The sequence below is a fragment of the Passer domesticus genome, chromosome 25 (assembly GCF_036417665.1).
Source record: "Passer domesticus isolate bPasDom1 chromosome 25, bPasDom1.hap1, whole genome shotgun sequence".
Lineage (NCBI taxonomy): Eukaryota > Metazoa > Chordata > Aves > Passeriformes > Passeridae > Passer > Passer domesticus.
Genome location: NC_087498.1, coordinates 108,995 through 136,362, shown reverse-complemented (window position 1 = coordinate 136,362; position 27,368 = coordinate 108,995). Strand labels below are relative to the sequence as shown.

At 51.3% G+C, this 27,368-nt stretch overlaps 1 protein-coding gene across 3 annotated transcripts; it reads left to right on the top strand.

Annotated features, from left to right (window-relative positions):
* The first annotated feature begins 33 nt into the window (after positions 1-33).
* Positions 34-27,236, top strand: LMOD1 (leiomodin 1). 3 transcript variants are annotated; one of them, XM_064399358.1, is made up of 6 exons: positions 6,585-6,716; positions 15,711-15,890; positions 17,075-17,257; positions 23,493-23,592; positions 23,677-25,266; positions 26,400-27,236. In XM_064399358.1, exons 3-6 carry the CDS (start codon positions 17,214-17,216, stop codon positions 26,424-26,426), a joined length of 1,761 nt encoding a protein of 586 aa, XP_064255428.1. In that variant the 5' UTR covers positions 6,585-6,716; positions 15,711-15,890; positions 17,075-17,213; the 3' UTR covers positions 26,427-27,236. The 3 variants fall into 3 exon arrangements, with proteins under 3 accessions (XP_064255426.1, XP_064255428.1, XP_064255427.1); XM_064399356.1 differs by lacking the exons at positions 15,711-15,890; positions 17,075-17,257; positions 23,493-23,592 and adding an exon at positions 34-1,135 and having other exon boundaries at positions 6,095-6,716; XM_064399357.1 differs by lacking the exons at positions 6,585-6,716; positions 15,711-15,890 and having other exon boundaries at positions 16,568-17,257.
* Positions 27,237-27,368: the final 132 nt, after the last annotated feature.

Below are 27,368 nucleotides of genomic sequence, written 5' to 3'. Positions count from 1 at the left end.
TTGACAGGCGCGGTGACGTAGGCGGTTGTTGCCCAGCCGTGAGGGGGAACTCTCGGAGCGAGCGATGTGTTGGCTGGGATGGGCCTTAAATTCCATCCATTGCCGCGCCTCGCTATGGGCAAGGACACTTTCCACTGTTCCAGGGCGCTCCAAGCTCCGGCCATCCTGACGTTGGACGTTTCCAGGCATAGTGCAGCCACAGTTTCTCTGGGCAACCTGGGCCAGGGCCTTACCATCCTCACAGGGAGAGGAATTCCCTCCCAATACCCCATCTAACCCTTTGTCAGTGGGAAGCTCTTTGTCCTGTCACTCCAGGCCTTTGTCCAAAGTCCCCCTCCAGCTCTTTTAGAAACAGGACCTGTGCAAGTTGCTCCAAGGACAATCCATTCTGCTCCAAATTTAATGGAATCAAGGAGTGGTTTGAGTTTGAAGGGACCTTAAATCTCATCCCATTCCAACCCCTACCATGGGCAGGAACATCTTCCACTAGACCAGGTTGCTTCAAGCCTGTCCAACCTGGCCTAGAGTATCAGGGTCCAAGCCCACGTCATTCCTGATGCTGCTGCATGAGCTGGGCTGACCTCACATGTCCCAGGGCAGGTTCTTGTGATCCTGCGTGTAGCTGGGAGCTGGCACTTGACATCCCTATCAGCAGGTCAGTTTCCTGAGCAGGCAGAGCTGGAATCCAGAGAACAGGGTCTGTGCCAGCAGAAAATTCCCGGGCAGCTTGCAAAGCTCTCAGCACAAGATGAGGATGTTCCCTCTTGTCCCATCACTTGTTCCCTGGAACCAGCTCTACCCCCACCTGGCTCCATCCTCCTGGCAGAAGAGAGCCAGAAGGTCCCCCCTCAACCTCCTTTTCTGCCTTGGAGCCTTGCCCAACCCAGTGGTTTGCAGCCTCTCTAAGTTGTAAATTACTTATTCTTTTCCACTCCTAATTTAACAGTACACACTCTGCTCTCCTGTAAAGGCAGAAAATCATTCAGTAGTGAAAACTGAATGCAAACCAGGTTGTTCTCCAGTGACTTAATTGTTTTAATAAGTAATGGTCTGAAGCACCATGAAGAAGCTAGAATGTTCCACCTGCTGTGTTGGATTTTGATGCTTTAAAAGACTCCTACTGTTTGACAAACAGGTGTGTTTGGCCTCATTTAAGGTGGGGAAGTAGAGGTCATGCAATTTTGGAGATTCCTGGGAATCTCCAGGTATTGTGGTATTGTTTTTTATGCTTTGGCCAAGAAGGGGAGATGGGAAAATTAGGAAATATTGGCCTGTCTCAGCCACTGGAGCAACTCTCCCTACTCCTGTGTCCTCTGGCACTGCTGTGACTTCATCCCCCTGTGCAGGGCAGTGGTGAGACAACACCTCCAGTCATGGGGTCAGTTCTGGGTCCCTCGGTTCAGGAAGGACATTGAGGGGCTGGAGCGTGTTTAGGGAAGGGAACAGAGCTGGGGAAGGGGCTGGAGCACCAGGAGGGGCTGAGGGAGCTGGGGCGCTCAGCCTGGAGACAAGGAGGCTCAGGGAGGACCTGCTTGTTCTGCACAACTCCCTGACACGATGGGGGAGGAAGGGAGGTGTCAGGCATCAGGCTCTGCTGCCAGGAGACAAGAGACAGGTCAAGAGGAAACGGCCTTAAGCTGGGCCAGGGGAGGTTCAGTTTGGATACTGGGGAGAATTTCTTCCTGGAAAGGTTGGTCAGGCACAGGCACAGCTGCCCAGGGCAGTGGTGTAATCACCATCCCTGGAGGGATTTAAAAAACATATGGATGTGGCACCTGGGGACATGGGCTAGTCGTGGCCTTGGCAGTGCTGGGGGAACTTACAGGGCTTTTCCAAACTCAACAATTCTATTATGTTGTGACTGATCCGACCCTTCTCAGAGTGGTGATCCTTTGCTGTAGCCATTCTTCTTTCCCCTAATGAATGGTAGATTAATTAAATCTGGCTGAATGGTCATTCTGGTCCCACCTTTCACAAGCTGTGGGAGAGCTGGTGAAACATGGTGAGTCCATGAGGCACAGGACCTTGTGCATCACCCAAGGGACGTGGTGCCACCCTCAGGCAGGCTCATGGAAGATATCCAAGGGGCTTTCAGGTATTTCCCCACAGCCAGGATTTGGTTAGTTTCCCAAAATATATCGCCTTCTTCACTCTTGCTGTCATGTAAGCATGTGTTTGGAGAGAAGGTGTTGGATAAAGATGCATTGGGTTTGGGAGAGAAGCGATTTCCCTCACTGGCCACAAGACACCCACTGCCTGTTGTGGCCAGGAGGGAAAGGTCACTCTTCAGTGAACAACTTAGAAAATTATAAAAAGATCCGTTTTCAGCCTCTCCTTCTGCAGGCTCTGAAGGAAAGAGAAATATAATATAGGCTAGAAATATAGGCTAGAAAAATCCATTCAAAGTTCAGTTGCCCTTTATCAGCTAATAGGGAAGAATAAAGGCAGACGGATGGTCCCAGGTGGCGATGAGAAAGGTGGGGGCACGGAAAGCTTTCTCAGCTCTACCAGAGTTTCTAAATATGCCTGGAAAAGCTGCTTAATCTGACTCTGTCCCTCCCCTCTAATGGCTTGTTGTACTGCTTCAAAGCCAGTGGTTTGGAAATACTCATTATTAGTGCCCTCAAGGTGTTGTTTGCTATGGAGATGGGACCCTGATCCATATCCCAAATTCAGGAGTAATGGATTCAGAGCTGCCAAGGGCTCCTGTGTGCCAAGCCACACAGCATGCCAGTGCTCTGAACCACACAGGGCCTGGACCATCTCTCTGATGATGAGAGACTGCAGGAGCTGGGCCTGGTGAGTCCAGAGGACACTGAGAGGGCATCCCATCAATCCAGACAAATACCTCCAAAGGGTGTCAGAGGATAGTGGTGTCCAGTGACAGGGTGAGAAGCAATGGCCATAAACTAAACCCCAAGAAGTTCCACCTCAACATGTGGAAGAACTTCTTTGTGTGGAGGAGGGCAGAACACTGGAACAGCTGCCCAGGGCCGGTGTGAAGTCTCCTTCTCTGGAGATACACCAAACCCACCTGGAAGTGTTCCTGTGTCACCAGCTGACCCTGCCTGGGCAAGGGGGCCAGACTGGATGATCTCCAAAGGTCCCTTCCAACCCCAGCAATTCTGGGGTTCTGGTTCACAAGGGTTCACAAACACATCCCCCATTACCAGTTGTTAGTGGCCCATGAAGGACCAGTCAGTGCAGACATATCCAGAGCTTCTCTAATGCTGGGGTGAAAACACAAACTTTTTTTCTACTGTTTTCTTTCTACAGCCCCAAGAACCCTGTGGAATATGGTCTGACAGAACTGTGCCAATATCCCAGTTAAAAAGGACTGTGTCACAGCCAACATAAGTCACAGTGAGACCATCCACTCTGAACCATAACAAGTTTGGAGTGTCCCCTATTCTCTCCCTGATTTTCTGCTAGTGTGGGAATATTTCCCCACGAAATTATGCTCTGTGCTACCTCTGCTTGGCTCTGCAGTGCAGGGGAGGAGTGCACAGAAGTTGTGGATTCCTAGATCAGGAAAGGATGGGTAATGCTTCAGGAGAAACTCAGAGTGTCCCAGGCCATATTCACAGCTTCTTAGGGAATTTGGTGTGCAGTACCTCTCATCACAAGAATCAAGGTCCAGGAATGACAAAATAGAGATTTTATCAAGGTGTTGATAGTGATTGTATTATGTAGAAAACCTATTTACAACATGGGAAAGTTTGAAACGAAGGAAAGGCAGGCAGAGAAAATTCCAGATTTCCCTTTTAAGTAGAAGGATTCTTTCTCTGGCTTAGCATTGCAGATTGTCCCTGGGGCTGTCTATATGTCCTGTCCCTTGAGCCAGGGGTGGCACACCTGGGAGTGCTTGGATTGTTTCAAGAAAAGGCCAACACAAAGATGTGATTCCTCACTACCTTTTTGTTGTGTGCTTTCCAGTAGGGAAATTAGCTTCCAGTTTGTTGCTCACCTCTTACAAGCGCTTGATGACTGAGCAAAACAATACCATGGAAATACGGGAGGGGTGGACATTTATAGAATAGCAAAATGGACTTGCATAAGTTGGAAAAGCCTACTATGATCATCAAGTGCAACTATTGCCCCAGGACTACCACTAAACCAGTAAATTCCTCCAAGGGATGGGGACTCCACCACTGCCCTGGGCAGCTGTGCCAAGACTGAAAAATCCTTTCAGGGAAGAAGTTTTCCCAATATCCAACCAAAACCTCTGCTGGAGCAACTTGAGGCCATTTCCTTTTGTCCTGTCTCTTGTTCCCTGGGGGAAGAGCCTGACACCCACCTAGGTCCACTCTCCTCTCAGTTAATTTCTTCCACCCAGACTCTGTAACTCAAATTTCTCTTCCAAAACACACAGTGTTAAAACATGTCCAGCCTTGTATCCTGAAAGGGGACCAGACAGGACCTTAGAGAGAGTCAGGGCTGTATTAAGGTGGAACAAACAAGACACTTTTTTGGCTTCTTCAGGCAAAGATGGCACCAAATGGACACCAAAGACTAAATTCACTGTGGTTTCTGTTGCCCTCAGCACTGTCACAGTTGTGGCAGTGTTGAGGAAGGAGAGTTAAAGAAGATGGAGAGGAACTTTTCATCAGGAACTGGAGGGACAGGACCAGGAGGAATGGTTTCCCACTGCCAGAGGGCAGGGTTATATGGGATACTGGGAGGAAACTGTTTCCTGTGAGGGTGGGCAGGCCCTGGCATAGGTTGCCCAGAGCAGCTGTGGCTGCCCCTGGATCCCTGGAAGTGTCCAAAGTCAGGCTGGATGGCACTTGGAGCAACCTGGAATGGAAGGTGTCCCTGCCTATGGTAGGGGCTGGAACATGGTGAACTTTAAGGTCTTTTCCAACCCAAACCATTCCATGATTCTGTGTGTGAGGCCACCTGGGGAAGAGAATGGCTGTGTTCCTCCTAGTGCAAGCAAGCACCAAGACCCTCTGGTTGCAGGATCAGGAAAACAGAAGTGAGGGAGATGGAATTCACTACATCAATGTTTAAGTTTGTGCACTTAGAAACTAAAACCAACAAGTTCTTCTACAATCTGGAAAAAATCTCAGCCGTGCTGGTGAATCATAGGAAGGATATGAAGAGGAGCTGGGCACTGCAGTGCTGGAGATAAAAGAAATTCTGGAATGCACCAAGAATGTACATTTCCTGTTATGATGGGGAATGTCTAGTTTGGCACTAGGAGACTCACCTGGAGCACCCAGTGCCTGTGTGCAGGGTGGGATTTGGCCAGGAAGACGGGCAGAGGAGGTGATTAGGCTGAGGAAAATCCTAGGGGAGCTTGTTTTGTCAAAAAGCACCAAAGGGCTCCTTGCTTGGATCAGCAGAGAGAGGCCTGGGAGCAGGCAGTAAATATTAGGAGGATGATAAAGGATGAAGAAAACCAGGATGAAGCTGGCAGGATAACAAATGGGTACAAAATGCTGGACATGGGGTAAAGCTGGAGAGAAAAGCCTGTCTCCTGTCCCTGTGGGAGAACTCCCACGTGCCAGTTAAGCTTCTGTGTGGATTAGGGAAATGGAAAGTTGGTGCTGCCAGATAAACCTTAGGCTTAGGGCACTGCCTGGACCAGGAGCAGGGGAGACTCAGGAATTCCCTCTGTGCAGAAGGGATGTCTCTGGGACTTGGCGAGGGCAAGTGGGAGTATGTGAGGAAGAACAGCTATGGGAACAGCCCCTCGGGGTCTGAGGGTCGGCAGGAGCTCTGACAATGCCCGGGGAGTCAGGTCTGCCGAGCCGGGAGCACTCGCTACCTGCTGCCTCCATCCCTCCGATGGAACCAGTCTGCCTCACCACCACCCCCAGCTCTTTCCTGTGGGGCTGAGCGCGTCGGCTAACAGCACCGATCCCAGACTGCAGCGGGATAAAGAGGAAAACTTCCTCTGGAGTGGGTGCTTCCTTGCCGATTTTAGCCAAGAGCTGTCACTGTCACAGCAGAGGCTCCCCCCATCCTTTTGTAGCCACGCTGCCCACTTTAGTAGCCCCCCAGCCTCCGTGACTAAGGCTGGGGCTGCCTCCTCCAGCCCCCATTCCCGGCCTGCCGCCTCATGCATTTTTCCCTGTTTTCTCACTAGGTTGGCCCATTGCCTTTAAAAGGCGAAATGCTCCGGACTAAATTTGGTCATGTAGCTCTGCACGGTTCCCTGGAATGTCCTCGGGTTTCAGGCTCCTCTGATAGCACCATTCCCCGCCTCCCGCCGGGCTCCATTGGCTTCCCAGCGCCCGAACCGCCACTGGATCCTGTTATTGGCCAACTCTTGGACCGAGGGGTGTCCCCTCTGGATAACCACCGTATCTCGGGCTGGAGAGCTGCTGAGATTTAACACTTCAGCACCTGCTGCCGTTCGGGAAGCAGACTTGGAGCTTCGGCTTCTTTTTTTTTTCTCTTGCTTTGGGTACCACACAACCGCCACCGTGTCTCGCCAGCGAGCCAAGATGTCCAAAGTGGCCAAATACCGGCGACAAGTTAGTGAAGATCCAGATATAGACAATTTATTGTCTACTTTGTCTCCAGAGGAGATGGAGGAGCTGGAAAAGGAGCTGGATGTGGTCGATGCGGACGGGAGCATCCCTGTGGAGCGCAGTCAGACAAACCAATCAGAAAACTCCTTACCTGGCCCACAAAACTGTGACACGGCGCTCAACCACCACGACAAGGACACCAGGAGGCTCCTGCAGCGGGAGCACTCGATAGACGTAAGTCACGTCCCCCACTGCTGCTGCGGGAAAAGTGGGAACGCACCTTAAACCCCGCCTTACCCCGGGCTGAGTGAGGGACGAGATGGAAAACACAAAACCCGAGAAAGGCGTGCGCTTGATGAGGAGGAATAGCTGTCCTGGAGAGACCAGGGAGCTGGTCCTGGCACTCCGGGAGGAACAGGGTGTCCCATAAAATCCCGGTGTTACTAACAAAGCCAAACCCTGTGCTGGTGCCAGGGATTTTCTCCCTGGCCGTTCTCTAACATCCCTGGGCAGGGCTGGGAGCGGAGCTGGGATTCCCAGGAGGCTGCTGGAGGGGCCAGTGCAGTGACAGCGATGCCACAGGCTGCGTTTTTTCTCTCCCCCTCCCCCCCCCCCTTGGAGATCTCTGGACTCTTGATCTTTTCAGTTCTTCTTATGCAAAAGATTAAACAGTCTCTGGTTCTTGTGGAATAAAAATGTTTCCTGCTCTGGGGAAATCACATTGAGAAGCAGGTTTTACCTATGCCATTTGTTTTGCATTTATTGTTCACTTAAAATTCCTTCTTTTGGTTTGATTTGGGTACATTTATCTCCCTCTCTGCACCTGGCAAATCCTTTAAGAATTTGCTTGGAAGTCGAGAGGTTTATGTCAGCCCTTTTCCTCTTTTTGTGTTGTGCCTTAGTGGGAGCCAGTTCCTGCTTTTCTGTAACACTTAATAACCTCAGTACTAAGAATATTTGGTATGTGGTTTGTGCATGGAAGCCTGGGAAGTATCTGGTTTCCCTAGTTTTCAAGGCAGGCTGAGCCAAAAAACGAAAGACAGAGATTCTTTAGCAGTTGATCCATGTGGTCATGGGCTGGTTTCATGTCGCAGGCAGGATTTGCATCTGCTGTGCCGGGGCAGGGCTGGAGAGTATTGGCAGCACAAGCAGTGCCAAGTATTGTGGGGCACTGCTCTGCTCTGGCTCTGATTCCAGCTCTATTCCAGGTCACCCAGCTGTACCCTGGGTCTTCCAGCTGGATAATCAATCTGTAACTACCCCAGAGCACTTGGATATTTCTCTTTCTGGATATTTATGGAGTTTATATAGGAGGGTTCTCTTCTGACTATGCCCTAGACACCCTTATTCCCTTCTAAATATTGGGATGAGCGTGAATTAAAATTGCACCAGTAGGAAAAATAACTGAAGTTTGATTTTGGAGAGCTGAACAAGGGGTTAAATTGTTCCTTCCCACCCCTGTCCTGGGCAGCCTTGGAGCTCACTCTGGCTCTGAGAATAAGGAGCAGCTTTCACCTTCTATATCTGGTGCTTGACATGGGCTGGGGGAGAGTGAGTGCTGTGCCACAAGGGCTCTGCCTTGATTTCCTCACCAGCGGAAAATTTCCCTATGATGGGGAAGTTCAGGTGCTGCAGGACAGACCTGCCTGAAGAGGAAAATTCTTTTATGTAGTCCCAGTCATCCCAGTGACCACTGTTTTGCAGGTGATCCCACGAGGGGACACTAAAAAATCTGCTTTTTCAGGTGGGAGGACATATGGGTTTGACATCACTTGTGTTGCTGTTTCAGTGTTAGCTGTTGGGCATGAGGGATTGATTGGGAATTGGCATAGGGAAGTGTCCATGACCAGGAGAAAGGGAGGAAATTTGTGAGTTTTTTAAAAAGAGACATGGGAAGTTGCCTGATTAAAAATAATGTTGTTTAGAAATGCCTGAGAGTGTATGTGCAGTGGGAGAAGACTTGGGATGTGGAAAGGGATGGCCTGGGGAGGAGAGACACCTGGATGAGGGTGTAGGGCTCTGGCTGGAGGGGAGGGCAGCACAGGGGTCTCGGAAAGTCTCCTGCTGCCCTCTCAGTTAAGGAGGTTCAGGCCGTGGAAGACAAAGCAAATTGGCAACAAGTCAAGTTTGTCAGTGAAAATGGCCCAGTTTGATTGTATTGCAGTAACTGGATAGGGCAGAACTGACCTTCTTCTTCTATTTCAATCCCTGGAGGCCAAGAAAAAAGTATATCCTACACCCCTTCCTCTCTGCCATTGTTAGGATATGGGATTAGCACCTAGAAAATGCCAGTTTACAGCGCTGGCACATGCTGGTGGTGGAGTAAGGCTGTCTTCTGCCATGTGGCCCAAGGATGGGGTGGGATGGGATGAGATGGGATGATCAGACCACAGAAACAGTCACAAAAAACAGTGCAGGAAGCCAATGGTCCCCTCTGTCCAAGGAAGCCCCAGGGCTATGTTTTGCTGAAGGATAGAATGAGAACAAGGAGCCATCCAGAGCACCCCAGGCAGGTGCCGAACTCTCCCCCAGCTGCTCAGAGCTCTGAGGTTTCCAATGACAAATCCCTCTCATGTGTCAGCAGATTTCATGTTGTGCCAGCCAGCACAGGCATGGTGGCTGCACTCCCACAGGGCTGGCATTCCCCCAGGGTGTGTAGGCATCACCCCATACATGTCCATCCCAGCCCCTCTCATCAACAGCTCCCACTATTCTGAAGCAAATCCAGAGGAGGTCACGGGGATGCTCTGAGGACTGGACCTCTTCTGATCTGGAGACGGACTGGGGGAGCTGGGGATGTCCAGCCTGGAGAAGAGAAGGCTCCAAGGAGATCTCCTGAAGAGACATCACAGACACAGGATAACATTTTCTAGATGTTCACAGGTAATTCCCACTGGAATTACCTCCCATTCCTTCCCTTGTGCCTGTGCTTCACCACCCTCCTCCCACCCTCTGCCCTGCTCACACATCTGCTTCTGGCTTGCAAAGATTTCTCTTGATGCCTTAAATTAGGAATGCCAGCCACTGTGTCTGTGATATCTCATCAGTAGGGAGGGACAGGAGGACAGATTCTCATCCTTGAACTACACAGAGTTTATCTGTCTGTAGTTCATGGAATCATGGAATGGTTTGGGTGGAAAGGGACCTTAAAGTTCATCCCATTCCAGCTCTGCCATGGGCAGGGACACCTTCCACTATCCCAGGTTGCTCCAAGCCCCATCCAGCTTGGCCTTGGACAGTCCCAGGCATGGGGCAGCCACAGCTTCTCTGGGAAGACTGTGCCAGGGCCTGCCCACCCTCACAGGGAGGAATTCCTTCCGAGTATCCCACCTATCCCTGCCCTCCAGCAGTGAGAAACCATTGTTCCTAGTCTGTTTCTCCAGGCCCTTGTCCCAGGTCCCTCTCCTGCTCTCCTGGAGCTGCTTTAGGCACTGGAAGGGGCTCTAATACCTCCTCAGAGCCTTCTCTGCTCCAGGCTGGACACTCCAGCTCTCCCAGTCTGTCTCCAGATAAGAGGGGCTACAGCCCTCAGAGCATCTCTTGGCCTCCTCTGGACTTGCTTCAGAAGTTCCATGTCCTTCTTATGTCCTCCCTGCTGTACTTCCATACCTCCTGATGGGAATCTCTGTTGTGGGACATTGTGTGTTAGGTGGGATGTGCAGGAATCCCTCCAAAGTACAAAATAAGGTATTTTGAAGGGAAAGGTTGAGTTTCTGCCCATGTCACTGTTCTTGCACTCATTGCCCTTTTCTTGGACTGTCTCCAGGCACCTACATTTCCACCTAAATATTGGGAGAAGTGGATATATTTAGAAATATGGTTAACTACATAATAACACATCTTCTTCGTGATGAAAAGGGCAAACTAGGGTAACTAGGAAGCAGATTATAAACAGCCCAAAATAGACATGAGCTTTGCCCCAACCTTTCCACACTGGGCAGCCAAATTCCCATCTTGGTGATGCAGTAATAAATTAATCTTAATTTTGTCTTGCTAATGAGTGGAAGTATAACCCAGCTCAAGGGTGGGGCTTGGGCCAGTGCCCCTCTCTGGATATACTCAACAAGGTCCATGTGTCATGGAGGCTGGTCATGAGTGTATAAACGAAGAGATGATTTCTCTTACCTCATGGCTTTTTACTGTCACAGGCAAAGGCATAACAAGAAAAAATCCAGTTAGAAACATGCTTTAAAGTTGGTGCTGTGGTATTAAACTGCCAGAGGGCTGGATTATATGGGATATTGGGAAGATATTCTTCCCTGTGAGGATGGTGAGGCCCTAGCACAGGTTGCCTAGAGAAGCTGTGGATGCCCCATGCCTGGAAGTGTCCAAGGCCGGGTTGGAGAGGGCTTGAAGCAACCTGGGATAGTGGAAGGTGTCCTTGCCCATGGCAGGGAGTAGAGCAGGATGATCTTTAAGGTCCCTTTCCACCCAGACCAGTCTAGGATTCCATGAGTTACCTGGGGCACAAGTGACTTGCTGTCACTTGAAATCCTTGTATCATGCCTGGGATTTCTGTCCAGAAGAGGAAAAGCTGTGTGTGCCAGGACACAGGGGCTCTGTGCAGCTGTCCCTGTAGGATGGGTTTCTCTGAGAGCTGAGCTATGTGAGGAAATGTGGTCTGTGGGAGCTGGTCCACTTCCTCTGTTGCTGGTGACATCTATAAAAACCATATGTTTGTGCAGAGAGCACAGTTATACCCTCCCTGAGAACACCCCATCCATGGGGTCTCTTCCATGATAGTCTCTAAGGGAATGATCTTTAAAGTCCCTTCCAAGCATAACCATTCCGTAATTCCATGATCTTTCCCACTGGCATTTGTTTAGCCCTAAACACTCTCAGGGAACCTCTGCCAGATGGGACCTAGATGAGAAGAGCTACCCCATGGGAAGGATCTCCATGTGAGCCACATGTGCCATGGACTGGTGCTTTGGTGTACGAATCCTCCTTAGCAGTTGCCAAGTCCACAACAGGAAGTTTTACTTTCCAAAGCATACCAAAAAATCTCCCTGAAGCTGTTCTTGGCTTTCCTTGGATTCTCCCCTGGCCTCACCACAGCACCCTGGCGACTCCCAAAACACCAAGCACCTGATGGCAGAGGCAGCTCCTCCTTGTGATTTCCCTTCTCTAGCATCACCATCTTCCCTGGGAACGGATGGAGCCTTTCTTCCCTCAGCTCACATAATAATGGAATATCCTGAGTTGGAAGGGACCCATAAGGATCACTGAGTCTAGCTCCTAGTGCTGCACAGGACAACCCCACCCACCATGTGCCTCAGAGAGTTGTCCAAATGCTCTTTGAAGCTCTCCTGTAAGGGGAGGACACCTGCATGTCCTGATCCCATCAGAGTTCCCAGTCCTGCCTCCCAACAGAGCTTGTTTTGATTTGATGGCATTCAGCTTCAAGCAGGGATGTCTGGGAAGTGCAGGGAAATTGCATGAGGGAGCATTATCCTGCTTATAGAGGAGAATCATTCCAGGGCCACAAACCCAATTTTTTATGAAGATACTCATGTCATGGGTGTCTCTTTCCATGGAAGCCCAGGGACCAGCTTCCTTGAGGGGAAGACTGTGAACAGGGGGTGCTGGATGTCAGAGCAGTTTTGCACAGCCAGAGCCAGATGTGCACAGCCAGGGCCAGATGTGCACAGTGCAGAGGGTCCCTGTATTTTTGTCTCATGAAGGCTGAACTCCCTTCTCACGGGAGAAGCTGAGGTGAAGCTTCAGTTATCTTCCAGCACTTTTTTGCTTTCTCTAGGATATTCCACTCCCCAAGTGCACTCTTCTGCAGGCAAGACCTCCTCCTGTTCCAGGTCCATGCATCCTTATCCCTGCAGGCTCTTGGAAATGTCTCCATGTCCCCAAGCTCTCTTCTTGGAGGCTGGACAGGCTCATTATGTTCTGGTCTGGATGCAGAGGGAAAAGCAGTGAGCTCAAAGGATTTATTTAATCAAAATTCTGTGTATCTGAAGGATGCTGGTGCCAGAGGACAACAGGTCCTGGAGAAGGATTTGTTTTTACAAGACCTTGGGATGGTCTTGTAAAAAGACCTGCCTTCCTTTCTAACTCTCTCAGGCTTGGAACTTGCTGCTGGGTGATTTTTAATCCAGTCACCTGACTTCCCTCTATGGAAAGTGGAGATCCTCAGCAGTGAGCCCTTCTTCAATACCATGGGCAAGCAAACCAGGATTTAAATTTTTTATTAACGCTCAAAACTTGTCATCTTTTCATTAAAATATCTGGAGGAAAAAACAAGCTCTTTATTTAACTTGCTGGTTCAGACTCAAGGGAATTTGCAAACAAGGGTACAGCAGGGCTTATATCATTCCTTGAGCATCTTCCCAGTTTGTCCCTAACACATGTGTACTGAAACTCTGCTCTTCTGTTTAGGAGCCAGTTCTCCGTTCTCAGTTCTCTTGACTGCCAAGACTGTTCCTCCTCCCTTCCAAGAGTCTTCACTAATTCTCAGCTCTTGCCTTTCTTTTAGCCATGTCCCGACCTGGTCTCTTTTCCCTCAACAGAGAATCTTTATGATTGGAAAAGGCCACTAAGATCATCAAGTTCAAAGAATCCCAAAATCCCAGACTGGTTTGGGTGGAAAGGGACATTGAAGTCCATCCCACCCCCTGCCAGGGCAGGGACACCTCCCACTATCCCAGGATGCTCCAAGCCCCGTCCAGCCTGGCCTTGGACAGTCCCAGGGGTGGAACAGCCACAGCTGCTCTGTGCAACCTGTGCCAGGGTCTCATCTCTCTCACAGGAGAGAATGGAGAATGGACCACAATATATTGTTCTGAACAGCTTCTGGCCTCCAAAAGAGATCAAAGGGGTGGGTGACACCGAGAAATCCATCCAGAAGCTTCTCCAGTGGCTTTCGGCCCATGGAATGAGCAGTGGGCAAAGTTGCGGGTACTTCCCCTAGCACTCAGAGAGGAATAGAGCTGGCAGCCTCCTGGGCTTTGCATTCCTCCATGGATGATAGCCAGGGATATCCAAACCAGTCACACATTTGGAAAGAAACCAAAGGTATTGAGCCATTCCTATTTGGTCCTTGAAGGAGGACACAGATGGTCCCTCCAGCTGCACAAGTCACTCTCCAGCTCCCTGACAGGAGGGAGCAGCCAGGTGGGGGTCAGGCTCTGCTCCCAGGGTTGAAGTTGGACATCACAAGGAATTTCTCCATGGAAAGGGTGGTCATATATTGGACAGGACAGGACTGCCCAGGGCAATGGTGGAGTCCCCTTTCCTGGAGGTGTCCAAGGAATGCCTGGATGTGGCACTCACCCAGTGGTCTGAACTGGGTAACAAGGTGGGAGAATTGGTCACAGATCAGACTAGATGATCTCAGAGGCCTTTTCCAACCAAATTGATTCTGTAATTCTGTGAAGTCCAGGAGATCCCTTTCATTGCTCAGAAATGAAAACTGTTGTCTGTGCTCTGGTGTTTCATTCTGACCTTCTGAAAAAGCCCCAACCCTGTCACAAGAGGGATGAGCAGCAGGAGCTGTTACCTGCAGCAGATGATAAAACAACCCTCCAAGGTTAACATGGAAGCAAGAACAGTCCCATAACAGCTCCCAGAAGGATCTGCCTTGTGGAGAGCAGCTGAAAAATGTGAAGCAAGAACACAGGCGTCTTCCTAAAAAAATGGTGTGAGAAAGACCTTCACAGCTGGATCGGAGTTTTTGTGATGTCCTTGGGGGCAGAAGCTTTGCTTTCCTTGTTTTTCCTTTTGTGACCCGGGTGAGTTGTAGCATAAAGCATTCCCAGTGACGTGGACCTCATGCCAAAGACACACACAAGTCTGAGAGATCCACTGTCCATCTAAGGGCACAAGCAGGGAAAGAAACCCATGGATTTCTAGTCAGTTGGGGAAAAAAAGAGTAAAAATCTGAGTTCCATATTTACATAAAGCACAACAGGGATGCAGATAAATCCATGGAAGTGTTTGGAGTGTTTAGCTTATATGGGCTGAGCTGCTCAGGAGGTTTAATATGTGTTTATGTTGAGCTGATAAATAGACATGGAGGAGGAGAAGAGCTGGGTCCGTTGTGTGTCCCTCTCTTTCGCAGCGCTATGACATCACTTGTGTGCTAAAACCATCTCAGTGACTCAGCTGCCCAGCAGGACGTTGGGATTAACCGGTCACATTGCTCCATGCCACCCTTTGCTGTGTGGGAATCGTGGCAGCATGGAGCAAGAGGATCCCAGTGTCAGGGCATATGTTTTGAAGTCAAGGTGTGGCTGGTAGGATGGCAGGGGACAGACACACTGTGGAGGGTCAAGGGTCCTGCTCTGTTCTTTTCTCTGCCCAGAATGTGGAGCAAACAGGGATGAAAACAGAAAGGAATTGGAGCTGTAGAAACAGCAAGAGCCTGTCCCAGCCATGGTGTGGCAGCAGGACCAGGGCAGTACCCATCCCCTGTGCTGGCACTACTGGTGTCACACCTTCAATCCCGGTAACAGTTTTGGGCTGCTCAGGACAAGAAAGTCATTGAGGGGCTGGAGCATGACCAGAGAAAGGAACAGAGCTGAAGAAGAGTCTGCAGCCCCCAGAGTAGCTGAAGGAGCTGGGGTGGGGCTCAGCCTGGAGAAAAGGAGGCTCAGGCGGGACCTTCTGGCTCTGCACAACTCCTGACAGGAGGCTGCAGCCATGTGGGAGTCAGGCTCTGCTCCCAGGGAACAAGGGACAGGAGGAGAGGAAATGGCCTCAAGCTGTGCCAGGGAAGGTTCAGGTTGGAAACTGGGAAAAATTTCCTTCATGGAAAGGATTGTAAAGCACTGGCATAGGCTGTCCAGGGCAGAGGTGGAATCACCATCCCTGGAGGGATTTAAGAGCTGTGTGGATGTGGATGTGGCTGTTGTGGACGTGGGTTGGTTGTGAACATAGCAGTGCTGGGGGAATGGTTGGACTTGATGAGCTTAGAGGGCTTTTCCAACCATAGTGATTCCATTATTCTGGGATTTCCTGAAACACAACTGGAGAGGTGCCAGCCCAGGTCATAGAGGTGTCCTGTGCAACCCCTTGACTATGTGTTGACAAGCCGAGGGCTTATGCATAGCATTTGGGTCAGGATTTATGCTGCATGCTGCTGAGGACTCCAAGGGGTCCCTCCTCCTGACAGGGGCACCATGGCATATGTTGGACATACCCAGCACAGGAATGAGCACCTGCACAGCCATGGCAGCCTCTGCCAAGGAGAGTGATTTGCCATTTTCTTCCTTACAGGGAGTTCTCCAGTTCCCAAGAACCAGAGACGGTGACCCCTAGCATGCCTGGCTGTATGCCTACTAAGTGCTCTGTCCTGGGATGCAGCTCCCATGTGGTGCCAGAGCCTGAGGAGCTGGTGCTCCTGTTTCCCACAAACTATTTAAGGGAATGACCAGCAAAACTGGTCTGATTTTCCAGGTAGGCACCTGGAGTTTGGCTCATCTCACCTGCTTCAAGGACCTGGGATCATCTTCCAGCACCAGGTGCCCACTGCCAAGGGGTATCTGTGACGGTTCCATGGGCTGCTGGATGGGATCCATTGGATACCTGCACCAGCAAGGGGCCTGGAGATATGCCCATGTGTTGCCAGGAGGCTGGGAGCAGTGTCCTGCTCCTTGACCATTCAGCACTTATGACATGGAGGATGGAGATAGGATTAAGACTTGCTAGGGCTGAATTGCAATTCTCCTATTCCTAAAAATCCAATGAATGCTTTTTGTGGGCTTCCTACAAAGTGCATTGGGCAGAAATCCAGCCTAGAGGTGTTTGTATTGTTAATTGCTGGTATTCCCTGCCCTTTTCAATCCCTGATGAAGAGGAGACAACTAGGGAGACAGTCTTGTCTTGGGAATATCCAGTTCAGCCATGGCAGTGACAGGAGAAGGGCTGGGAACATGGCAAATAGAAGAGAAAAACCTGGACTCTAAAACCTGATTTTGTTAGATGAGAGAAGGTTTCCATTTGCATAGTATTCAGTGGCTTTACAGCTTTCTGGAAAATGGCTGCATTTCCATGGAAGGGCTGGAGCTCTTCTGTTAAAGGAAACCAAGTTAAAACATTTATCACCTTAATTCGGGGGGAAAAAAAAAAAAAAAAAAAGAAAAAAAGAAAAAAAAAAAGGCAAAAGCAGGGCCAGAAGCTGCCCAGTCTCTGGAGAACAGCTCTGCATCTCAGAAAGGGGACTTTTTAAAAACATTGCCCTGAGACATGGAAAGACACAGTGATATTTGGGATCATAGAGGTCTGGGCATAATGGAAGGGGAAAAGCTGAGTTCCTTGTTGAAATGACAGGATAATACGTGAGGCAGGACAGGGCAGGGAGTTGTTTACATCTCTCTGGGCTTTAGCACACAGAGCATGGCCAGGGGTCATGTGTGTCCCAGCGCTGAAAGCTGAGGTCCTTTCAACCTTCCTTCCTGCCAAAAGAGTCCAAATGTGCCAAGAGAAACTCTTGGCTGCCTGATCCTCTCAAGGAGCCTCGGGGATGTGAGCAGGGTCTCACACAAAGCTTTCCATGGTATTTGCTCTTTGCTGAGGAGCAGGAGGGTTGTCCAGGGTGTCCCAGAGTCAGCAGAAGCCTCGCAATCCTGCTTCCTTTGCAGGTCGCTGGCAATCCAGGTTCAGCAGCTCCCAGGACTCAGCGAAGGACACAGCATTCTTTCTGGGAATGTCCTTGACTCTGAGTTTTCCCTAGGCTGGAGCAAAACTGGCTGAGGAATGTAGGAAAAGAGCGTGGGCAGCATGTTGTGCTTTGGCTTGACTCTAGCAATCCTCTCCAGGAGCAGGTACCCAAATACCAGGAACATCAAACAACCTGCAACCCTCCTGCTTATGCCCTCAGCCACCTCGCTGGCTTCTCCATGCAGTGGGACAGTCTCAGAGGACATCCCTGTCCCTGGAGAGCTCTCACAGGACTCGTGCTTAGCCTCCTCAGCCCCAGGGTCACACCGAGGGGTGGAGGGATGCTGGTGCCTCGCTCATGGGCTCCGGCTGGGATTTGGGATAGGTGGGTGGGACAGAGGGAACATAGCAGTCCTCAGAGCCTGGCAGGTAGGCAGGTGTCTCCAGAGAGTGATGTCCAAAGTTAGAGCTGTGGATTCAATCCTAGAGACTTGTAGTAGCTTTGAAGACTTTATAGGGCTTGGCAGCAGCCCTATAAAGGTCTGTAGATCAGACTGAAACCCCCCAGGCAGTGAAAGAATATTGGCTTGTTAGTCATGGATCATAATTATCCCTAAACCTGCTCATTCAAGTAACTCAACCCAGTTTCCTTCCCTCACCAGTCTGGTCTGGGACCCCCATAGCTGACCAAGAGATTTTGGTGAATTGTCTGTCCGTGTCTCAGAGGTCTCACCTCATCCCTGGGCTTCCCCACTTTGCCATTTTTCCACCACCAAAAGCCACTCAGGATTTGTGTGGGACCAATGTAATTGTGCTGGTGTTGTCTAAGCCATGCCGTGCCAAGAGATGATCTGGAAAATGTCTCATGGGCTGCAGGAGGAATTTATTATCCCAGCAGAGGCTGGGAGAGAGAAACAACCCCTTGGCCCGTGCAGTGGGCATTATTCCCAAGTCTGCAGCTCTGGAGGGGTTGCAGTTGCTTTGCAAGGAGCTTGGTTCTGGTGGGACAACCTTTGTTGGTGGCCAAATCCACATGCCAGACAGCCAGCATGGCCCTGCCTGGGGAGCTGCTGGAAAGGAGGGAGGCACTGGGTCCCCAGAGGAAGGTCGTGGTGGGCTCCAGTGCATATGCAGAAACCACTATCAGCCACCTTGGAGCTGACCCTAGATTTTCCATCAGTACAGATGATTGGGATGGACCTGATCCTGGCTCAAGCTTCCTCTGTCGTGCTCCTGAGGTTTTCATATCATCACAGGATGATGTCTCACCCTCAGCTTCCAGAGGCCCCTAGAGCTGCAGGTGACATTAGAGACCAAGCCAGTGTCATGGCTGCAGACTGAGTTGAGTTCACTGTTCCTGGAGCCACTTTCACAGGAGCTGCAAATGCAGGTTTGGTCTGAGATCTTTTGCTGACTTGCCCCTTTCCTCATGGGGACCAGCATGACTCATGTCCCCAGCAGTCACCTGCACAGAGGAACCTGTGAATTCTTGAATCATGGAATGGTCTGGGTGGGAAGGGACCTTAAAGTTCATCCCATTCCAGCTCTGCCATGGGCAGGGACACCTTCCACTATCCCAGGTTGCTCCAAGCCCCATTCAACTTGGCCGTGGACTCTTGCAGGCATGGGACAGCCCCAGCTTCTGTGAGCATCCTGGGCCAGGGCCTGCCCACCCTCACAGGGAGGAATTCCTTCCGAGTATCTCACCTATCCCTGCCCTCCAGCAGTGAGAAACCATTGTTCCTAGTCTGTTTCTCCAGGCCCTTGTCCCAAGTCCCTCTCCAGCTCTCCTGGAGCTGCTTTAGGCACTGGAAGGGGCTCTAAGGTCTCCTTGAAGCCTTCTTTTCTCCAGGCTGGACACCCCCAGCTCTCCCAGTCTGTCTCCAGATAAGAGGGGCTACAGCCCTCAGAGCATCTCTTGGCCTCCTCTGGACTCACTCCAGAAGCTTCATGCTCTTCTGATCTTGGGGGTCTTCTGACTTCCCAGCCAAGCCCTCCTTGAACCTCAATGGGGTACTCCTCCCTGGAGCCAGCATGGAACTGCTCATGCTCCCAAGACTCCATCCTCACATCTTTTTCTTTGCCTGAGCCAAGCACACCCTACCATGGTGAGACCATGAGAGACTCTTCCCAGGACATACCTCTGAAAGTAACTGCAAGCTGGGGAAAGCTGGCCCCTTACAAAGATTAAACTTCGGCAAATGCATTTCCATATGTCTCCTCTGCCAGGGATTGATGTACCAGCAGCTGCTGAGCCACCAAGTGCCCCTTCTCTCATCTTGGGTACAGGATTTGTGAATCCCTGGGTAACATCTCTCTCCTCTCCTCTCCTCTCCTCTCCTCTCCTCTCCTCTCCTCTCCTCTCCTCTCCTCTCCTCTCCTCTCCTCTCCTCTCCTCTCCTCTCCTCTCCTCTCCTCTCCTCTCCTCTCCTCTCCTCTCCTCTCCTCTCCTCTCCTCTCCTCTCCTCTCCTCTCCTCTCCTCTCCTCTCCTCTCCTCTCCTCTCCTCTCCTCTCCTCTCCTCTCCTCTCCCTTTTGCTTGGAAATCTGCTCTAGGCACAGCAGCCTGACTGTGCCCACATTCCGCCCGCTAAACAAACAGCCAGATCAATACTGCCATTAAACCAACCATTTTCCACCCCAAAATGAGCTATGGGACTTTTGGGGCGGGAAGTGAGACCCTCATTCCACCTCCAGATTCACTCTCCCCATCCCCGGCTCTATCCCCAGCCCCATCCCTTGCTCAGTGCTGGAGCAAGTGCTTGGATTCCAGGCAAGATGTTCCCAGTCTTCTTTGCCTTTTAAGGCAACATCTGAGTGGGTTTGAGGGTTACAAATGCTAACAAGCCATGGCAATGCTCATTTTAGTCTATTTAGAGGAAACGGGAAGGCATTTCAGTTCATCAAAACACTGGTGATTAATCAACCGACTACCAGGCTGTTTTCATTAGGCTTATTTTTAAAGGTCTGACACGCTGTGTAAAAATATTCCCCTAATAAATGTGCTTGTGGCAGAGGGAATGGTACAGAGGGGGTGCAGCAGCACTGGTTTCCAGGTACCCAAGGTAAATATACCAGTGGGCAGAGAGAAGTGAGCAGGCAGGACTCGGGATAGCCATGAAGAGAGGACAGCTGGCCCTGAGCTGCAGGAGAAGCTGTGCTGGTGGCCACGGGGGCAGCCAGGGGTTCCAGAGCAGGGGAAAGGTGCTTTTCTTGGTCCACTTCTCCACCCCTGAAACATAGCTCTGCCACTAAGCTCCACTTCCAGTTGCACTTCCAGCCTGGAGGTAAGGACTTTGGAATTATCCCCAGTGGTGGGCTGGTGACACTGAGGCTGGCTGCTGCAGCATGGGCTGGGCCAGTGGGACACACAGAGAGCCCTGAGATGGTAGAAAGACAGGAGGAGACAAGGACATGTTCCCTCTTGGGCACACATGTGGCCTCAGGCAGGGCGCAGAGCAGACCTGCTTTGGAAATTACCTCAGGCTCCAGCAAGGGATGGAGATGTGATCCTTAGTTTTAGAAACACAGATCTGGTTTCTTGCCTGAACTTTTTTCCTCCTGATTCCTGTCCCTCTGCTGCCACTGGAGCTGGGCACGTGCCAAGGGCTCTCCCAAAGCATCTCCACAGGAGATGAAGCAGCTTGGACCCCTCTTATCCCCTGCGACCATCCAGCACTTCTTCCAGTAACCTGCAGCTCTTAGATGGGATCCTTCTGTTGCATCCCAAATTTTCTGTAAGCAAATGATCCCACAAGTGCTACCCACAGTGGCAGAAATGCCGTGATGGTCACTACATATGTGTTGCATTCCCTTGTTCCCATGCCTGGGGCCACAGCTGGCTCCTTTTCCCCCAGATTCTTTTCCCTGACTGCTCCCAGCTCTCTTTCCCCTGATTCCTTTTCCCCCACCTCTTTTTCCAAATCCCATTCTGTGGCTCCAGGTCTCCTCTCCCCCAAACCACAGCATGTGGACACATGGTCACACATGCATGGATGGAAGCTTTAATCACGTAACAGGACACACCCAGCATGTGCTGCCGCAGCTTTCCCAAGCAGGGATTTTCCATGGATTTAATTTTCCTCTAGTTTAATTTGCTTGGAGTAAACTATCACCTTCTCCAAGCATGGGAGATGTTGCTGGTCATTCTCACCAGGGTTTTTCTCCCTTTCTCCAAGTTCTGTTCATCCCTGGCCAAAGTCTTTGCTCTTCTTTGTCTTGGATGTGCCCACGGTGCTCAGGGGAGACTCAGAGCTCACCAGTGTTAGACTGGGTGAGCTTGGGCTGGGAAGGAGAAAGATTTTTGGAGCAGTTGGCATGGAGATGAGGCTGCTGGCTCTGACTTGATGGGTGCTCAGCCTGGGGTCACCAAAGGGTTACAGAGAGCCCTGAGGAGGATAAATGTCCCTTCTCAGAGGAACCTGCTGTCTGGGCACTCCCAAACACCTTGGAAAGGCCGTGTTGGGTGCCAGCAGGGGAACACCAGTGTCCTCATCCCACAGTCCTCCTGCCAGGGCTCTTCCTCCACTAAGGTGCTTCGTGATGTCACTGAGCGTTGGTGCACCATTCTGGTGCTGGGAATAGACCACACCTTGGTGAGAAGGACCCCTGGCTCAGTGCCTGAGGAGTGGCATCACCTGCTCCCTGCAGCACCCAGGACTGCATGGGGTGCATGGGAGCCCCATCCCTGGTCCCTGGGGTGGCAGCAGGGGGGGCTGTGTGGACACCAGGCCAGGCTCTGTAGGGGTCTGGCATGAGCCTTCCTGTCCCTGTTCAGCCTTGTGCCAGGGAGCCAAGAAATTGCTTAACTAAATAAACAGCTCTCTCGTCCTCGATGGCATCTGTTTATACACCAGGTACAAACAGTCCCCAGGGCTGCCCATGCACAGCCAGTTCTTTCCACAAAAATCTGTCCCTGAGGGCTGGCAGTACTGCATATAGGGAAAGCTCAGCCTTATGCTGCCCCAGCATGGACACTGTGGAGCCCCAGGATGAAGAGGAGGCCAGCCTGACTCCTGTGGTGTCAGGATTCAGATCTGGGGGTTCCAGGCACTGGGTGAAGCCACAGTGCTGTCCTGATCATGAGAGGGTCCAGGGAGATTGTAACGGCATCACAGCTGCATCTCCCAGAGGCATCTTCCTTCCTCCTTTCCCTTGAGTCCTAAAATCCCCCTAGCAAAGATGATGAGCCATGCCAGTGCTGAGGACCTGTGTGTTCCCTAGCTGTGGAGGAGGGAGAAGGGAGAAGGGCATTTAAATTGCCAAACTTTGATGTGAAATTTATGGTAGTGTGTGCAGCAAACTTGGTCCCAGTGTCAAGTTCATCTCCCTTCAGCCACCTGAAGTGTTGGTTCCTCTCCCTTGGGAATGGACGTGTTTCATGTCATGGAGTCCCAGACTAGTTTGGGTTGGAAGGAACCTTAAAGTTCATCCCATTCCATCCCGTGCCATGGGGGACCTTCCACTGTCCCAGGCTAATCCAAGCCCTGTCCAACATGGCCTTGGACACTTCCAGGGATGGGGCAGCCACAGCTTCTCTGAGCAACCTGTGCCAGGGCCTCACCACCCTCACACGGAGAATTTCTTCCCAATATCCCACCTAACTCTGCCCTCTGGCAACTGCCAGAGAGAAGGATGGGAACCATATCAAAGGTTGTACCAATGCTGATGGAGACCCCTCCCAGCCCCTCAGCCATGGTTGAAGGCTGCAACGAGGCATTGGCTGTGTCCCCAAGCTGCTGGACTTGGCTATGGCCAGCAGCAATGCCTAGGACAGGCTGTACCAATGGCAAGGGTCAAGTGCTTGTAAAAATTACTAAAACTTACTTTCTGACTTTCCCCCCGAGTCTCCAAGCCCTTCCCTCTTATGATGTCTTTGGACACTGGGGGCAGATATGCTGGGAGAACCTCATGCATTAGAAAGCTGTAAATACCATGCTCCCATTTCCTTGGTTTTCTGCTCAAAAGTGCAAACTGCTGTTGAAAGCAGAATGGTTTTGCAGAACCCAGGGTTGGAGTGACTGCTGGGTCAGCAGTGTCACTAGGGACACTGCTATGGGCTCTCCCCTGCTTGCACACACATCCAGGAGAGTGTTGGGCTACAGACTGTGAAAAGCCACCAAGCATCCAGCTGGAAACCGTTTAGGAAAGGTGGGAAAGCACCTGGAGCTCACAGGGAGACAGGCACTACCTCCATCCCTAGTTAGAAAAATTATTTAAAAAATTATAACTTAGAGGAGTATGAGAGAAGGTGCCTCCTACATCTTGTTAATTTATGGCCTGTTAGGGAGGGCGTCCTGCAAACCTCCAGAGCCCTTTGGGAGGGGGGGCTGGAAGTAGAAGGAGAGCAGAGCTGCCTTAGAGAGCTGCAGCAGGATCTCATCACACCTGGATCCTGCAGGCTCTGCCTACATTCAAGGCACTCAGATGCTGAACCCTTCCCTGGAGCTGGGACCTCGGCTGGGCCAAATATTCCTCTTCGATGTTCCCATGTAACAGAGGTCAGTGACAGTGAGACGGGGGTAGCAACTCTGTAGGTCAGAGACACCTGTTTCTGTAATTCCCAGTTGTTTTTCTCCCACTAGGAAAGCAGGTTGAGCAAGAATAAGGGAGACAAAAATCAAGAAGAAAAAGGAAAAGAATCTCCTTCCAATGAACTGGCCCAGAAACAAGATACTAAAGTGGGGAAAGACTCTAAAAAGGAAGAAAGTGTTCAGAAAACAGACCTGAAAGGTAAAGCTGAGACTGAGACCAAGAGCAAAGAGAATAAAGCTATGAATGATAAAGTCAAGGCCATGGAGAAAAAGCTGATGGGGAAGGACAAGAAGGAGGAAGAGAAGGGTTCAGTGTTGAAGAAGGACACAGGGAAGAACAAAAAGGGGGAAGAGAAGAGCTCAGAGATGAAGAAAGATGCAGGGGAGGATAAAAAGGAAGAAGAGAACAGCTCATATTTTAAAAAGGAGGATGCAGGGAAGGATAAAAAGGAAAAAGAGAAGGTCTCAGCAGCAAAGGAAGAGACAGAGGAGGAAAAAAAGCAAGAAGAAAAGGATTCAGCATCAAAGGACACAGGGAAGGACAAAAAGGAGGAGAAGAGTTCAGAATCAGAGAAACAGGCAGAAAAAGACACAAGAGGGGAAGGTAAGAAAGAAAATGATAAAAAAGAAGAGGAAAAGGCTTCAGCTGTGAAAAAATCTAAGGCAGATGAGAATGATAAATCCCAGACAGAAGCAGAAAAGGCAGAAAAGGTGGAGGAGAAAGAGGAGGCCAAGGCAGCAGCCGGGAGCAGCCCTTCCAAGTCTTCCTCCAGCAGCTCTGCAGATCAAGCCAAGGACGATGAAGCCTCCAGCATCTTTGACGAGCTCATTGAGAAGGTGAAGAACAACGACGCTGAGGTGACCGAGGTCAACGTGAACAACTCTGACTGCATCAACAACGAGACTCTAGTGCGCTTCACCGAGGCCCTGGAGTTCAACACCGTGGTCAAGGTGTTTGCCCTGGCTAACACCCGCGCTGATGACCACGTGGCCTTTGCCATTGCCATAATGCTCAAGTCCAACAAGGTGCTGACAAGCATCAACATGGACTCCAACCACATCACAGGCAAGGGTATCCTGGCCATTTTCCGGGCACTGTTGCAGAACAACACACTGACGGAGCTACGTTTCCACAACCAGCGGCACATCTGTGGGGGAAAAACAGAGATGGAGATTGCCAAACTCCTGAAAGAGAACACCACGCTCCTGAAGCTGGGCTACCACTTCGAGCTGGCTGGGCCACGCATGACCGTCACCAACCTGCTGAGCCGAAACATGGACAAGCAGAGGCAGAAACGCCTCCAGGAGCAGAAACTGGCACAGGAACGGGGGGAGAAGAAAGACCTCCTGGAGGTGCCCAAGTCTGGAGCACTGCCAAAAGCGTCCCCCAAGGCATCCCCGCAACCATCCCCCAAGGCTTCCCCCAAAAGCTCTCCCAAAAAAGGAGGGGCACCCACCATACCACCCCCACCTCCTCCTCCACTTGCTCCACCACTGATGATCAACGAGAACCTGAAGAACTCGCTCTCACCAGCCACACAGAGGAAGTTAGGAGACCGGGCGCTGCCAGTCCAGGAGAAGAACTCTCGAGACCAACTCCTGGCAGCTATTCGCTCCAGCAACCTCAAACAGCTCAAGAAGGCAAGTGCAGGGCCAGGTGGGGCCCATGCACAGGGTGGGGCTGGGGGCTGAGGTCATAGCCACTGTCACTCTGGCAGTGTCCTTCTCAGGAGTGGGGTTGTGTCCAGCTCCTGCACAGGGGCAGATCCATCCCTTTGCCAAGCACATAGGGAAGGAAGAGCCATCCTTTAACACCATCCTGCAGAGCAGATGGGGTCAGCAGGTCCATCTCTTGGCAGAGAGCATGACAGGTGCAGATCTATCCCTTGGCTCCTGTGTTAGGCAGATTCACCAGGATCCAGGGGCTGGGACACCAGGAAAAACCCATCCGTAAGTTATAACTCACTGGGCTCTTGATATCTTGTTGTTGTGGCTGAGCCCATGCCCCTGGGGTAGAAGGTGGCCCAGGATGGCTGGAGAAGCTTCATCTGCATGTAAACAACTGAAACATTTGTTGATGTCAGTCCCAGTCTGGACTTGACTAATCCTTTTGAACTCTTTACATATGAGTGACTGAATGTTGCTCTGGGGGTACTGACACAGCACTTGGGGACCAGCAGAGAGGTGTGGCCTACTTCTCAAAACAGCTAGACTGTTAGCCAAGGGTGGCCTGGGTGCTTGAAAGCTGTGGCAGCAACTGCCTCCTAATACAGGAGGCCCATAAATTCACCCTTTAGCAGCACATTATCAAGTATGTACCCCAGGCAGTAATAACTGCTGGAATAAAAGGGCCTAATGCCGGTCCCAGCAAGGAGCCTTGAAACCTCTCACACACTCCAGGTGGTTTGTGTCCCTGCTGGGCTGTCCATGGGCTGGAGTGTGGGGACAGCCAGCCTGGCCAAGAGAACGAGGTCATTGAATGGTTTGGGTTGGAAGAGACCTTAGAGATCATCTCTTTCCTGTCATGGGCAGGGGACACTTTCCACTAGCCCAGATTGCTCCAAACTCCACCCAGCCTGGCTTTGAACACTTCCAGGGATGGGTCAGCCCCAGCTTCTCTGGGCAATCTATGCGAGGACCTCCCCACCTTCACAGGGAGGAATTTCTCCCCAGTAGCCCATCTAACCCTGCCATGGATGTCCCTACACCATGGCAGTGACATTCCTGCACCCCCTCCCATTGCTCGCCCAGTAATGGGGTGTGCTTCCCTGCAGGTGGAGTTGCCGAAGCTGCTGCAGTAGGGTGCGGGAGGATTTTTCCCCTGCAGCCCATGGCAGACCCCCAGACACTCACCTTTCTCGTGACAAGCCCTTTGGAACCTGCAGTGACCGACGCTAAGGAGCAGGGATCTCTCTGGGACACGGAGGATGGGCCGGGCCCAGCAGGACATGATGGAGGAGGTTGTATTTATTTTTTGATGGTTGTGAAGCCTTCAAGCTCACTCTTCTACCAGCACTGTGCCCCACCAGAGATGCCAAGAATAGAGCAGGGGTCTGCAGAGCTGATCCTTATGGAAATCCCCCGTCAGAGCATAACAAAGGGGTTTGGCACCCCACTCTATCCAGGGTCCAGCCTGGAGTGAGCAAGAGTACTCCCAGCCTTGGGGAGGAGCAGGGGACACCCAGGCCATCATCATATCACCACAAGGTTTCTGGGTGGCCAGCAGAGTTTTGGGATTCAGGCACAGCAGTGGCTGCAGAGTTGGGGGTTCAGGCTTGACGTCAGGAGGAATGGGAGGGTGGGAGAAGGGAGCAGCCAGGGAGAGAGGGGGCATGGAAGTGGTGGGACACAGGGAACCAGGCTGGGGCCAGGAGCTTGGGGCATCTTATACGCACCCACAGCACTGCAGGGGGACCCACAGAACCCTCAGAGCATGGAAACCAAATCCACCTCAAAGAGAGTAGGGAAAGCACCAGCTCAAGGGGGCAGTGGGTTTTGGGGTCATGTGATGCCCATCCTCCCCCCCCCCCCCATCCTTCCTGTCGTGACACCTTGATCACGATTTGTATGACTGTGGCCACTGCATCAGCAATAAAGCTCACCCAATGCTTCCCGTGCCTCTGGACAGGTCCATGCCCCCAAAGCCCAAACTGAGGCGCAGGGGGTGTCTGGGAATGGACTCAGCAATCTCAGCCAGGGGCAACTCTTCCCCCTCCCACACCCAAAGCGCTCCCTGAACTGGG

What these genes read in the sequence shown, in the direction of transcription:
- LMOD1 (XM_064399356.1), top strand. Translation starts at nt 6,456, where the DNA reads ATGTCCAAAGTGGCCAAATACCGGCGACAAGTTAGTGAAGATCCAGAT. An exon ending in AGCGGGAGCACTCGATAGAC is followed by an intron (nt 6,717 to 23,676) that starts GTAAGTCACGTC and finishes TTCTCCCACTAG; the next exon opens with GAAAGCAGGTTGAGCAAGAA. An exon ending in ACCTCAAACAGCTCAAGAAG is followed by an intron (nt 25,267 to 26,399) that starts GCAAGTGCAGGG and finishes GCTTCCCTGCAG; the next exon opens with GTGGAGTTGCCGAAGCTGCT.